At 41.3% G+C, this 15,305-nt stretch overlaps 1 protein-coding gene across 3 annotated transcripts in view; it reads right to left on the reverse strand.

Moving 5' to 3' along the window:
- Ewsr1 (EWS RNA binding protein 1) overlaps window positions 1-15,305 on the reverse strand; it is a 29,878-nt gene that overhangs the window by 14,392 nt on the left and 181 nt on the right. For 2 of the 3 annotated variants that reach the window (XM_050141386.1, XM_050141388.1), the window contains exons 2-6: window positions 10,441-10,477; window positions 10,255-10,306; window positions 7,914-8,037; window positions 2,655-2,841; window positions 473-640 (exon numbers count right to left, since the gene is read on the reverse strand). In XM_050141386.1, the coding sequence (XP_049997343.1) occupies window positions 473-640; window positions 2,655-2,841; window positions 7,914-8,037; window positions 10,255-10,306; window positions 10,441-10,477 (568 nt within the window). The remainder of the gene's footprint in view (window positions 1-472; window positions 641-2,654; window positions 2,842-7,913; window positions 8,038-10,254; window positions 10,307-10,440; window positions 10,478-15,305) is intronic. The other variant, XM_050141389.1, reaches the window with a different exon arrangement.

Consider the following 15,305-nt stretch of genomic DNA (forward strand, 5'->3'; position numbering starts at 1 on the left):
GGTTAATTTAAAACAGAATATGAAGGATAACAGTTTGAGCTGGAGTAGTTCAAAGGTAGAACACCTGCCCAGCAATGAACAAGACCCTGGATTCTCTCCCCAGCACTGCAATGGGTAGTGGGGAGGGAAAGCTTGTCCCTACTTTACCCATGGTGACTGTATTTGAGAAGACAGTTTCTATGGTTCTATGAAGATTGTTTCAAACATTTCTGTTTCTCACACTTCTAAGTAAATTGCAAGAGCAAAAATAAGTTTTTGGTCAGCATTTAGAGAATAGTTATTAAGATAGATCCCAGACACCACTACAGGAACCCAAAACTGAGGTATGAATATTAACTATTATGCAGTCAAGAATTATGAGAGAGTCAGAAAACAAATCTTACCTAAGGAAGCCAATGCTAGGTGGTTAACAACCTGAAAAGAAATACCTGTCTTGTTATGTTATTTACTTTGCCATAAAGGAGAGACTGACCTGGTAGGAGGATAGGATGGAGGTGCAGTGACTGGCTGCATGGGGTAGCTCCCAGGTACCTGGGGATAACTGTAGTTACTCTGTCCATATCCTAGGCTGGGCTGGTTATAACCCCCTGTGCTAGATTGAGGTTGACTAGTCTCAGCGGGCTTGTTACCATCCTGTGGTCTAAAAGGAGAAATAAAATAGTCAGACTTAAGTTTCAATGACCCCAAGCCCCAGGTTAAGAACCCTACAGTTCTGTGAGCAATAGGAAACATAAAGACCAAGCTTGAAAAAGGAAAATAAACCCACTATCAGTCCATCAGTATTTGCTGGAAGAGAACACTAAGGGAAGTGAACAGTGTACTTCATTTGTTTTGTACCTTTTGGGGGTGGGGGTGGGGCTATTTGTTTTTCAATACAGGTTTCTCTGTGTAGACCAGGTTGTCCTGGAACTCAAGAGATCCATCTGCCTCTGCTCCCAAGTGCTGGGATTAAAGGTGTGCACCACTACACCCGGCTGGACTTCATTCCATTTGTAGTATTAGTAGTTACTTAGGGACTTTCATCATGTTATATTAAGTAATGGAGGGAGGAAAGAAGAAAACACTTTTCTTTTTTAAAGTGAACTTCTGAAGATAAGAAATTTGAACAACGTAAACTGAAGTTTAATTTGTAAGGTCACAGCATCATACATTTTGAGTATCTGTGGGTTTGAGCCACTTATTTACTAGAAACAGATCAGAAAAGACACTTTCTAACTTGGGCTGCTGTAAACTCACTTAACCTTCCACAGCAGTCTCTACAAGACAGGGATGCACCTCCCATCCCATGCTCAGATTAACTAACCCAGGACCCCCAATTCCTCAAGGCCCCAGTAGTTTACACCGAGGCAGTAGCTATCTCAAGCAGAGCGCAAATCAGCAGGTGGACCAGGGAAGATGCAAAAGTACTGGTTTCTTCACTGAGAAGAAATGGGTTGTAAAGTTATAAGGTTCCTCTTTCCAGTAAGAAAGGGATAACGACTGTTGATCAAGAGACAGCTAGCTATTCTTAAAGGTAGCCAGCTCAGAAAACTTAGCTTGGGGGTGGGACACAAAACGATGATCTATCAAAACCCAACTAATACACAAGTAGTATATTCCATGTGGCTTGGATATATAAACCACTGCATGAGAGCATCACATGGGACGTTGCATATCTGATAAAATTCTGTAATACCTAAGTCAATTGTAATGGGACCTTCTAGGGACCAGCTGGTTAAATATATAACTACTGTACAGGCTGTCTATTATTGGATATCAACTACGAGTGGCTCTGATTACTCACTGTGCATTTTAGAAGTAATTTCACGAGTGTTTGCCAGAGCTAATGTCTTACCTCTACAGCAGATAAAAAGTCTAGGTTACAAGTTGATCTCTTGTTTATTCCCTAAAAAGTCTTCATTCAAATCAGAATTCAGTGTTCCTTCAAGACTGTATGCAGAAGCCACCTAAGTGCATTGTCTAAAGCAAAGACCTGAAATCTTCTGTTAAGTAATAATATACACCACTTATCTACCAACCAGCTATGGAGTATGAACTTCATTGGACTCTTAATATTTACCACATAGCTGGGTACCCATGAATTTATTTGTCTATGACTTTCGGTCCAAATCACTACACCATATGGAAGAAATTATGCTTCAACGGAGGCAATAATTCTTTCTAGACATAGAAATATCCTTTACTGATAACTGGATCATATATTACTTCTGATGCACGTGTAACCCACCCATCCTATCAACTACTGCATTATTTCCTAAAGGAAAAGGAGTTATCAATTTACAGGGTAAATAAACCAAAGATAAGTATCAAAAGTATAATTCTATTGGTAGTTAAACAATGTGGGAAAACATACTCATTTTTCTTGTGTTTAGAAAAGTAAAATAGTCTCCTCCTTCCCCTAAAGTAAGTTCTGAAACCAGGCAACTGACAGTCCTCATTTTTGGTCCCCAGACAGTACCATTTCTTTACCAGAATACCTGTCTGCTGTGCTCCAGCACCCTGACTGCTGTAAAGACTGTGAGAACAGTCAATACCCAGGGTATGTGAAGAGCCACCAGAGGGAACTAAGTCATGGACAGTCTAAGTATACAGAGTTACTCTTTCCTTCATACCCAAAGCTGACATATCAGAGGAATACGTAACTATTGCCTTACCTTGTAGGTGCAGTGGCTGCTGGCTGCTGGCCATAGGCTGGGTAGGCAGGCTGGGTGCCATATGCAGACTGAGCTGCATAGGAGGCCTGGGTTGTGGTGACTGTAGCAGTGGTGGTGTCATAAGCACCAGTGCCATATCCTTGGACAGGCTGGCTGTAGGCCTGGGGGGCAGTTGGAGTGGTATAACCTACAACAAGAGAATCGGATCAGACTCAAGAATCAGACTCCAGGTCCTTTTCGTCAAGAGTGCTACCCAAACAACTCATATACTGCCTACTTTAAAGCATCAAAAATTGAATCCCTATATTCTCCTTGCAGGAAGAGTAGCAAGAAAGGAGTGTTTAAATTACTGTTTTTATTACATCCATTTTTTTTTTAAAATTAAGTGTGTGCACATGGGAGCTCACCACGACACGTGTGGAAGCAAAAGACAAATCTTGGGAGTTGATTCTCTCCTTCCACTACATGGATTTTGGTCATCAGGTTTGGTGGCAAGTGTCCTTATCCACGGAGCTATCTCACTGACCCAAAAATTTTAAAGTCTTAGGTACTATTTTTTAGAAACTCATTCATTCATGCATGTATGTTTTGCCTACATGCCTGTCTGTGCAAGTGTGTTGGAAAATTGAACCCTGGTCCTCTTGAAGAGCAGCCAGTGCTCATAAATGCTGAACAATCTCTTTAGCTGTTTTTTGTTGTTTTAGTAATGTAGTACTTCATCTCTTTTCAAACTGTTATCTACAAGAGAGGTACAGTGTGCTTTTTTGTTGGTGGTGTTTTAATATGGGGTCTCATGCAGCCTAGGCTGTTCTTCGAGCAGAAGATATCCTTCTAAACCTCCCAATCCCAAGTCTCCGGCCTCGGGACTACATACACACCATACCTAGTTTATTGGTGCTGGGGAACACAGGGATCCATGAATGTTAGGCAAGCACTCTACCAACTATGCTACATTTCCTACCTCAAGACAGAATACTCTATAAAAACCCGTTGCCATGGAGAACAGGCTTCTTTCTACCCCCATGAAAATGGACTTGACAGAAGACAGTGCTGTTTTTATTACTCTGATTATAGACCCATCTTACTAGCAGATTTCCTGAACAAGTTTCTCAACTAATTAAAAAAGAAACAAACCCTCTCAAAACAAGAAATAAAATGCTCCAGAACAGGAGGTAAAAAGCAAATGATATAACACTTAAAAATAGCTACGTAACAGTCATCAGGTACTAGATTATGCACTAAAATCTACCGTTTTAATGGCAGTATATTACATAAGCTTAAAGTATCACAACCTTTCCTGGTACTGATCTTTGTTTTCTTCATAATCAACAGGCTCCAGTAAATGATGCACTTTAAAAGCTCAGTCCAGATGCCAGGATTCTCATCTAAAGAACCCTATTCTGCCAGGCGGTGGTGGCGCACGCCTTTAATCCCAGCACTCAGTAGGCAGAGGCAAGTAGATCTCTATGAGTTCAAGGCCGGCCTGGTCTAAGAAACCCCAGCCGGGCGGTGGTGGCGCACGCCTTTAATCTCAGCACTCAGGAGGCAGAGGCAGGCGGATCTCTGGGAGTTCGAGGCCAGCCTGGTCTACAAGAGCTAGTTCTAGGACAGGCACCAAAGCTAGAGAAACCCTGCCTCGGGGAAAAAAAAAAAAAAAAAACCCATTTTTACTAATGTTAAAAATGATTTCTGTGACCAACATTGCGGGATCACAAATACCAAACCAGCCTGGCCTACAAAGGAGAACATAGGAAAAAAACCAAGCAAACCCTCAAAAACCCCAAACAAACACCCCCTCCCCAAGAAAACAAAAACAAGTTTTAACACTTAAAAAAAAAATCTTGAACTAAGACTACTTAATTTACTTTATATTTAGGACTAGCCAAGAGAGTATCCAAAAACCAAACCAACCTACAAAAACAAAGACAACACCAAAAACTGAGGTAGTATCATTAAACTGTCCATTCTTGCTTAATATAATCCTTTCTTTTCTACCTCAACTGACAGACTTCTGGGATTACAGACACAAAACAACCATGACCAGCTTCAACTTACTTTTATTTCTTTGAAGCAGGGTCTCACTATGTAGCCCACCCAGGCTGTCCTTGAACTCAGACAGGAGCCTGATTCTTGTTTTTCAAGGACTGGGATTAAATTAATTAAAGGTGGCACCACCAACTGATTCAACTCTTTTAATCTAACGGTATCATTTTTTTTTTGTAGCATGAAATCCTTTTTTCTTAAACATCTTTAAAAAAAAAAACCCTCTAAAATTATATACAAAGACAGTAGTTTCCTGTCTAAACTGGTGAAAGCCACTAAAACATATTTTATAAAAGAGCCCCAAACACTTTTGAGATCACCTGAAGCGGCACTGTTTTCTTTTGTATTAAGAGGAATAGAAAGAACCCAGAGCTTCACACACATGCTAGGGAAGGGAAGAACAGTACCACTGAGCCCTGTGTCGTGGGGATAATCCTTTTGTACACTGTGAAGATGTTGCCGCTGTTTTACCTTGCCTGCCTAGGCACATTATGATTGGTTTAATAAAGAGCCAAATGGCCAACAGTTAGGCAGGGAAGGATAGACGGGATATGCGGGAAGAGATAGGAACTCTGGGGAGAAGTAGGATTTGGCAGTCAGACACAGAAGTGGGACGAACAGCACTAAGCAGAGGTTAACAAGCTATGTGGTAGAATGTACATTAACAAAAGGGTTAAGTTTTAAGAACTACTTGGGAACAAACCTAAGGCAAGACTAAGCTTTTATAATTAATAAGAAGTTTTCGGGGCTGGAGAGATGGCTCAGAGGTTAAGAGCATTGCCTGCTCTTCCAAAGGTCCTGAGTTCAATTCCCAGCAACCACATGGTGGCTCACAACCATCTGTAATAGGGTCGGGTGCCCTCTTCTGGCCTGCAGGCAGACACACAGACAAAATATTTTTTTGAAACAAAAAATTAATAAGTTATAAAAATTAAAAAAAAAAAAAAGTTTTCATGTCATTATCTGGGAGCAGGTGGTCCAAAGAAAATCTAACTACAGTCCTATGTATTTTAAAGTTCTTAGCAAAGTTCTAAAGTTAACCATACACTGTACTCATTTAAACTACAACAGAAGTCCACCCATCCAATTACTCTATACGATTTCTCCTTACATGATAATAAGACCCACAAAAGTTCAACGAAAACCAGACTGATCAAGACAGTAACTTATGCCTCAGATCTGCAGAGTTAAGAGCCTGTATAATATTGCTATTAAGAAATGGCAATAAATAAAATAGCAATGTTATATTAGTACTAGATACCAGGTTAATAAGTAATCTTTTAATTAATCTGTAGTACATACATAAACACCCAAGCAAAATAAACAAAAATCCATAAAATGACAAGACACTAACAGCACATCTGTGTGATTTTGTCAGTGAAAAAGGTGGTAAGAAACATTGTACAAAATTTTGTTTACACTGAACAGTAGAAAAAAACCATAGCTTAAGAATTGTTTGAATCATGTAAGTGAGATGCAAATATATAGTACCTTTCTTCTGGAGCTTCATTTAGAATCCTAGAAGAGAACAGTGTATTTCTATGCATTCCCTTAGATAGTTATTCACTGACTTTTATATGTAAAGGCAACATGGGGTTCAGAAAAATATGCCTGGATTCAGCTTCCTACCCACTGGTTCTTATAGCCTAAAAGCTTGGCAGGAGTAAGTGAAGTATGAGAGGTAACTTAGAATAACTTACCATGCAATAGCCTGCCTGGCTCACTAAAGCTACCACTTTCTGCTTACAGTGCTCTATAGTTTCTGGGCTCACAATCAGGACTAGACTTTCTATTATGCTTAAAATCACTTTGTTACAACCCTGTTAAATGGCTTAGGGATAGAAAAGGCTAAACCTAAATCATGTTCTCAAATCTACAGCTTTAGTTTCAGTTCTCATCACACCTGCACTAGGTTAGATACACACTTCCATCCAAAGACAGTAGTTAAGATAGTTAGCAAATTCTTTCCATGAAATCCATGACAGTGAACTAAATGCCACATTATTTCCCCTTTAATTCAGAGTTTAAATAGTTGGAAGATAAAGTCTTTATATCTCCAACATTGTATCACAAAGCAAAATATGCCAAAGCAAAAATATGGTCACTTTTCATATATCCCATATAATGACTCTTAGATCAGCTTTCTTTTTTTAGTGTCCTGGAATCTTATTTTATGTTTAAAACACACTGTCTTAAAAAAAATTCATAGCACTTTTAACAGAAAACAGATTAAAATAATTTGTAACACTTAAAACAGAAAATAAAATGTGCCTGTGCTATACAACGGACAAACATGTACATGCAGGGTGGTAGTCTGTTCCTTAAATAAATCTAATCATGCAATCTAGCTTTCAGGGAGCAGGGAAAATCAGTCGGAGTAATACCTTTGGGAAGGCAAATGACTTTACAAAGGCTTGACCAAAGTTAAGTTCAATTGAGTACAAAACCTTCCCCCAATAATAGAAGGGCATGGATCTGCAAATGGCACCTGAAGCAGCCTTTTTCATTAGCACCTTTTGTGTGATGTTAGAAAATCTGGGTTTAAACAAATGAAACACCTAAGGAAGGGTTAACATTACAGGGTTAGACAAGATGGAAAGCATTTCCCATGCAAGAATGAGCAGGATAGTCAAACCTGTACTGGTCCCTTCTACTGTGGAAAGCACAAAACAAAAGTAGAGGGTACACTATCAGATGAAGCAAACAGATGTGAAAACCATTTTGTTTTTCCTTGAGACAGGGTTTCTCTGTGTAATAGCCCTAGCTGTCCTGGAACTCACTCTGTAGACCAGGCCGGCTTCGAACTCACAGAAATCCACCTGCCTCTACCTCCCAAGTGCTGGGATTAAAGGCGTGTACCACCATGCCCAACAACCATTTCGATTTTTAAGCAGCTCAGTTTAAGAAGGCTAAATCCTTAGGATTAGCACAATCTTTCACAGTAGTCCCATTTTGTTGTATATTATACAGGCTATAAAGTTTTAATTTCTTTTGGAACTTATTCCACCCACACTCTATTGAAATAGAGCCCTCAAGGAGAATTTAAGGGCAAGGAAGAAAAAAACAAAAAACAAACAAACAAAAAAAAAAACAACACTTCCTAAAATAAAAGATCCCCAGATGTCAACACATGAACCAGAATATATAGCTAAAAGAATAGGCCTTTCAGCAAATACCCTCGACATTATCACCAAGTCCCTTTAAGGCTGGCCTTACCAGTGGGAGGCTGTCCATAAGAAGTCGCATATGCAGTCTGCCCGTAGGTGGCAGTGCTCTGAGCCTGGGTATAGCTGACATCAGTAGGCTGTCCATAGGTTCCATAGCTTTGTTGCCCATACGCCTGTTCCAAAGAAAAGCATGTAGTTTTGTAAGAGAACTTTGTATTTTAGCAAAATACAAACTGATTTATTAGTTCATAAACTGGAGAAACAAGTAGAAAATACTGCTTTCTGAAAAAAAAAATTATAAAAATAAGACAAATCTTAAAAATTCTGAGTGTTCACGGGCTGGAGAGATGGCTCAGAGGTTAAGAGGATTGTCTTCTCTTCCAAAGGTCCTGAGTTCAATTCCCAGCAACCACATGGTGGCTCACAACCATCTGTAATGGGGTCTGGTGCCCTCTTCTGGCCTGTAGGCATACACACAGACAGAATATTGTATACATTATATTATAAATAAAATATAAAAAAAAATTCTGAGTGTTCAGAGGCAGGCAGATCTCAAGTTTGAAGTCATCTTGGTCTACAAAGTTCCAGGATAGCCAGGACTGTTAAACAGAAAGACCTTGTCTTGAAAATACAAAAATAAGTAAATGGTATACATTCATGTTTTAGTAAATCTAGAAATAAATAATTAGATACTGAGTGATGGTGGAGTACGCCTTTAATCCCAGCACTCAAGTGGCACAGGTAGACAATCTCTGTGAGTTTGAGGCCAGCCTGGTCTACAAGAGCTAGTTCCAGGACAGCCAGGGCTGTTACAGAGAAACACTGTCTTGAAAAACCCAAAGTAAACAAACAAACAAAAAAAGGCAAAGTCTCAGTTAACTGAGCTTAGCAAAATGCTCTCAAGAGCAATACAGGCACAGGTATGTAACTGACAGCACAAAATGAACATCAAGAAAGATAATGAAGGATCAGAAAGCATCCTGCCGTATTTGAGAGCCAGATTTTCAACATAATATGAAAATAAACGCTCTTAACCCTATTTCAAGAAATTGAACCAGAACAGTTTTTATGAATGTTAGTTTATCAACTGATTTTAAACTTAGACATCAATACCTAAAACCAGATAAGGAATAACTTTTTTTTTCAGATACTGTTATTTTATAAACTTATTTGAAAGATCAATTAAATGTGAAACATGACTTCCAAATGTTTCCATGGTAGTTAATATCAACTTCTTAGCAGATCATTCCAGAACTAGAGGTATTTTTTTTTTTGAGACAGTTTTACTGTTTAGTTTTGTCCTAGAACTTGCTATGTAAACCAGGCTGGTCCACCTGCCTTTGCCTCCCCATGTTGGGATTAAAGGATTGTGCTACATGCCCAGCTGAGATAATTAATTCTTGAAAATATAAACAATATATACTTTCTAGAATCTGTTACCTTTGGCATTTTGAAGTGTTGGTGGCTGAAGTCAGCATACCACACATTCTACCAATGAAATAGTCTCCTACCTCCTGGTCAATCCTATACCACTCCCCCAAATATTTCTGCAGTGCTGGTACACAATCTACCACTGAACTCCAGCTGAGAAGTATTGAATTACTTAATTTGACTGGTGGAAGGCTGCATATGCACATATCATGCATGGTGTATATGCGAAGGTCAGAGAACAAATTAGAATTTGGTTTTCTCCCTCGTATGTGGAAGTTGGGGGAATCAAACTCAGGCTGGGTGGCAAGCTCTTTTCCCTCAAGGAGCTATTTCTCTTGTCCCTGGCCTATGTTTTTACACAGACTTACATATTGGCAAATGCCGAGAGATAGTAATTTTAAAAGTTGACTCCAGTAGTCAATGTGCAACTACTCGCAAGTTATATAATAACTACTCTTTTCTCATCTACAAAAGGTTAAAAGATGATCTTCCTCTGAAGAACTGCAATGATGACTAAATTAAGCATAATAAAATACAGAGACGAGACCAAGACTACAGTGAAATGCTTATTTTGAGCCCAGAAGTTAAAAAAAGCCTATTTTCAGTTTTAAAATTGTTTCATTTACACAAACCCTCATTGTAAAAGATTAAAGTTACCGAGTGTTTAAAGATTAGATAATACCACTACTAGTTACTTGCATATAATTTTTAAAAAAGATCTGCTAGCTACTGTTTTAGTGGTCAACGGAAACATCTTTTTGTTGTTGTTGTCTTTTTTGAGATAGGGTTTCTCTGTGTAGCCCTGGCTGTCCTGGAACTCACTCTGTAGACCAGGCTGGCCTCGAACTCAGAGATTGGCTTCCCGAGTGCTGAGATTAAAGGCATGTGCCACTATAGCCTAGCTAAACTGAAACATCTTTATTGAAAATATAACTACACATCCTTGTCTTTGGGATTACCTGGGTGGTCTGTGCATATCCTTGAGTTGGCTGGGCGGTGTAAGCACTGTAGCTGCAAAAAGAGTTAAACACGAGAATTGAATACAGAACATCTGACTGTGTGACTATATCCTTTATAGTTACAAAAGGCCTCATACTCTAAAACATTAAATGTGGACAAAGTACTGTTGCAGAAGGCTGACTTACCCCTGCTGGGCTGCAGCTTGGCTGTAGGTACTGTAATCTAGACGAAACAAGAAAAAAATTTATTAGTATAGACAAGGAACAGTAGACAAGAGGAATAATTCAGGCAGCAAAAGTTAATTCTTTAAACTGTTTAGAGTGAAACTATATGTAGACACAGGTCACAGCATTATAGCATTTCTCAACACCAAACCAATTAAGTCAGTTAAATGCACAAAGTCTGAATATGGTGCTAACTAATGAGGTCAAGATCACTTGAGTTGGCAGAGATACCTTACATATCCTGCATACTCCCATTACCATAACCCATCTCAACCACCAGCTATCAATTCAAACACATGATCAGTATCTCAAGGCTAATAAAAACTAAGACCACAAAACATGATCAACTTTACAGTTATAAAAAAAGGACCCCCACAAAAGTATTAGAATCCACCCCACTCCTGTGCCTTTCTGCTTTTCTAGACAGGGTTTCTCTGTGTAGCCCTGGTAGTCCTGGAACTCACTCTGTAGACCATGGTGGCCTCAGGCTCAGGGATTCAGCTGCCCCCTCCCACTAAAGGCATGCAGCACTAGTCCCAACATTTTTGTTTTTGAAACAGGGTCTCTCTAAATAAATTCAAACTCCGATCCACCTGCCTCTGCCTGCCTCCCCAGGGCTGGGATTACAGAAATGAGCTTCTATCAATCAGTCTATCACTTTAGTAAGACCACCACAACTCCCTTTAACATTACAGTGAAACAATGACAAAAAATTCAACAGCTATTAAATCTAAAAGGGGCCTGTTACCAGAGATCTATCTTCATAGTAATGAAAAAAACTAGAAACCCCAGGGAGGCCAAGGTAAAGGATGGAGTACATCTGTGGTTGGAACACATGCATATTCTCACGACTATAAGGTGGCACCTGTGGATGCCCTGGGTTCCAACTCCAATAGCATGCACACACAATTGAAGCAAGGTTAACAGAATCCTAGAAATTGGTAAGGATGAGAAAGCACTTAATAGGCCTAGGGGAAAAAAATTATTCTAGGCTCACTATTGTCATTTCCAAAAACTTGAAATTATTTCAACCTAAAAAACCCACAAATTTTCTTCTCTCTAAATAAGTCCAGCTATCATTTTCTTTCTCATATGTAATTTATACTATATCAAAAGGAATCAGCTTGGTAAGGTGGCATATGTTTTTAATGTCAGCACTCAGGAAGCAGAGGCATGTGGGTTTGAGTTTTAGGTCAGCATGGCCTACATAGTGAATGTGTTCTAGCACAGCCAGAACTATGAAAGACCCTGTCTCAAACACATCAAAAAGGGACTAAATTCAGTCTATACAGGTATCAAGTGATGAAAATAAATGCTTACATTTTCAAAGCACCACTGAATTAAAGTTCTGCAAGTTTGGGGGCATTTTTTTTTTTTTAAGGCAGAGCAATTTTTTTTTGTTTTGTTTTTCTTTCCATTTTTTGAGACAGGGTTTCTCTGTAGTTTTGGAGCCTGTCCTGGAACTAGCTCCCTTAGACCAAGCTGGCCTTGAACTCACAGAGAGGGCGTAAAAGGGTTTCTCCATGTAACTGTTCTCTGGCTGTCTTGGAACTTGCTTTGCAGACCAGGCTGGTCCTGAACTCTGCCTGCCTCTGCAATTTGAGGTTGGCCTCAAACTCAGATCCACCTCCCAACTGTTAGGATTAAAGGCCTGTGCCACTATTACCCAGTGAGCAAATAATTCTACCTAATTATTTCCCCTTTATAAGAATACATATCTTCTTTGGTGTTCAAAGACAGCACTGCCATTAAGAGAGAACAAAAGGGTCCTTTCTTTTCCAATCAGAAAGCAGTCAGTCCCTAATCCAAAACCAACAGTTGGCATCTTTATAGAGATCTTCCCCACTCCATACAATCCAAAGCATGCTTCACAATATCCTGGACAAGAGTACTTTCCTGAACCCATCTCTTAAAAGCTGACTTTCTTTCTACCTTTTTGCACCTCATGTGACTATTTCTCTCCTCTAGACCCTTAATTTCAGAGCCTGCTCATCAATGTCATCATAAGCTGTCCAAAAGATACCCACAACGAAAAAAGAACTGTTCAACAAAATCCTATTGCTTTTTTGAGACAGGATCTGACTACTTAGCTGGCAGACCAAGCTAGCTTCAAACTTGCTACAGACCCTATACCGCTCTCTCTACAATTTAAATGCTGAGAATTACAGGTGTGTGCCACCATGCCTACTAGTTACCTTTTTTGTTTGATTTTTTTTCCAGACAGGGTTTCAATATGTAGCTCTGGCTGTCCTGGAACTCACTACATAGACCAGCCTGATCTTGAACTCTGCCTGCCTCTGCTCCCCAAATTGTAGGATTAAACTATGGCTATTTGTCACATTCTTTATATGAAATAAAAAATTGTAAAACACCTCCTTCCATGTAGTGTTTGTAAAATACACCAACAAAGCATGTAAACCCAAATATTGCAACCTTCATTTTGTTGAGGTTTCTATGTAAAAAATGATTTTGAGTTACTGGCATTAAGCTCAATGTTTACAAAAGACTTACACAAGAGCAGTTATGTAAAATTGACAAAGCTGATACAGAACAGCTAACCACCTCAGATCAGCATGAGACCAGAGGATTTGGTGGGCTAAGAGAAGCAACCCCCAACTCATGTTTATCTACTTAACAGCACACAAGCCTCCTACTGTCTCAATACTGAAACAATAGGCAGATAATTTAACAATAGAAAAACCATGCCCAACTATACAGTGAAAGAAGCAGATAAAGGGTATGATGGGTGGGGAGGGCTCAAGAATGCTGGCAACGTTATTACTTCTTGTTCTGACAGTAGTTATTTGGGTACTGTAATTCTGCTTTATTGAACATACTCTGTAGGCACTATTCCACAAGATGTAGACGAGGGGGAAAACCATTATTCCCTAAGGCAGCGGCTTACAACTGAGGGTAGTCATTAGCCAAGCTGTAGAGATTTGGAGGTTTAGGCTACATAATGTATTAAAGTCAGCAAGGGAGATTTCCTGGTACCCAAAAGCTTTAAGGACTGAAGAGCTCAAGAAACTCCCTCTCCCCCCAAGACAAGGTTCCTCTGTGTAGCCCTGGCTATCCTGGAACTCACTCTGTAAGACCAGGTTGGCCTTGATCTGCTACCTCTGTGCCACCACCACCAGGCATCAAGAAAACTTTAGCTAAACTATTTTTCAGGAAAGGACACTAAGTCCTAAATAAGTTCCCTCAGCAAGGGCAGGACTATGGATATAGCAGAGCATGGCTTTTTAAAAAACTTTATTTAACTTTATTTCATGCACATTGGTATAATAACGATGTCAGAGTCTCTGGAACTGGAGTTACAGACACCTGCGAGCTGCCATGTGGGTGCTGGGAATTGAACCTGGGTCCTCTGGAGGAGCAGTCAGTGCTCTTAAGCACTGAGCCATTTCACTGAGCCCCAGAGCATGGTTTCTAACTCGAATATGGTTCGTGGCAGTCTTCAGCAAAAAGGATTTAAACACAAATGACTAAAAAGTGTCAATGATCTACCAAGCAAAAATCTGCAATTGCCTTCTTGGGCTTTAGCGGATAAGAGAAGCGTAGAAGGAAGGCTCACTGCCGAAATCATTTCCCACCAGAATGTACTAGCTTCTCAGTCTTTCTCTTCGGGACACTCTTGGTAGCCTGGCATCAAAAGCCAGCATTTACCTGTTTACTGACTTACATCGTTGGCATCGCCAAACTGGGATGCTGGAACTTTTCCCAAGCACAAAGGACCCAGAGCTTCTCCTGTCTTCCACTTCGATTTCTCCTACTGTCTCCAAGGCCACATATCAGACCCCTAATTCCTCCAGACCAAAAAAAGATCGCCACTGTGCCAGTTAACTGTGCACCAAACTGCTGGTGAAGCCTAGGCTACACTCACGCGCTCATTAAGGACCACAACACTCATCGCGTCCCCGAGCTCCTAGCCGCCCACTTTCAAAGTCCGTCTTCTTTCCCTGGCCTCGACAGGAGCAAGAAAGAAGCCTGCTGGTTTAACGAGCAGGTCTACAGAAACGTGCTGGGTGAGGCTTTCTGTTTCTCCTGGATCAAAAACGCTAAACCCTTCTGGTTAAGAGTCTGCTCCCCGAATCCAGACGGGCCTGGTTATACAACCGATGCCCGCGCCAAACGCTTGCTGAGCAAGGGACCCCGGGAAGCCACTGCTTTTTGGATTAGGGAAGGTAGTGGGGTAACACATGATCAAATCGATGCCTCCGAAAGGATCTGTGGGACCCACTAGGTCTAAAGGCCGAGCGGGCTTTAAACATCTGAGCCCTGCCGGGTGCGCCGAGTCAGGCCTGGAGGATAATGGGGCTCCCACTCATAAGCCGGCGCCCCTCAGCTCAGACACTTGCGACGCCTTTTTGTTTGCTTGTTTTGAATCTGAGTTTCTATTCAAGAAACACCCTTAGGCTGGCAGCGGGAGGAGAGGTTACCGGGGCCACCGGCCGCGGCTTCTCGAGCCGCTACCCGACACCCCACCTCACGCGCCTTCGGGGTGATGGGCCCGAGGCCCAGCCGCGGTCCCCTCTGGGCCTCGGAGGCCGTAGGCCCCGCCCACGTGGCGGGAGGCCCGGGGCACCCGCACCGACAACCGCCACACAAAGGAGGCCAAGGCGGGCCCCGCACGCCCCAGCTACCGCGAGGCCCTCGCGCGCAACGCGGGCGCCGGAAGGTTCCAGAACCAGCCCGCCTGGTGGGGGAGGGGCGGGGGGGGAAGGGAACGGGGGACCCCCGAGCTCGTCGGGTGGCGGCGGGAACTCCAACCCCTCTCGGCAGCTCCACTCAGTCATCCCTGCCACCCCCAGAGACGAGCGCCGCCG

This window comes from Alexandromys fortis, unplaced genomic scaffold (assembly GCF_014885135.2).
Source record: "Alexandromys fortis isolate MF-2015 unplaced genomic scaffold, M_Fortis_MF-2015_v1.1 scaffold_7, whole genome shotgun sequence".
NCBI lineage: Eukaryota > Metazoa > Chordata > Mammalia > Rodentia > Cricetidae > Alexandromys > Alexandromys fortis.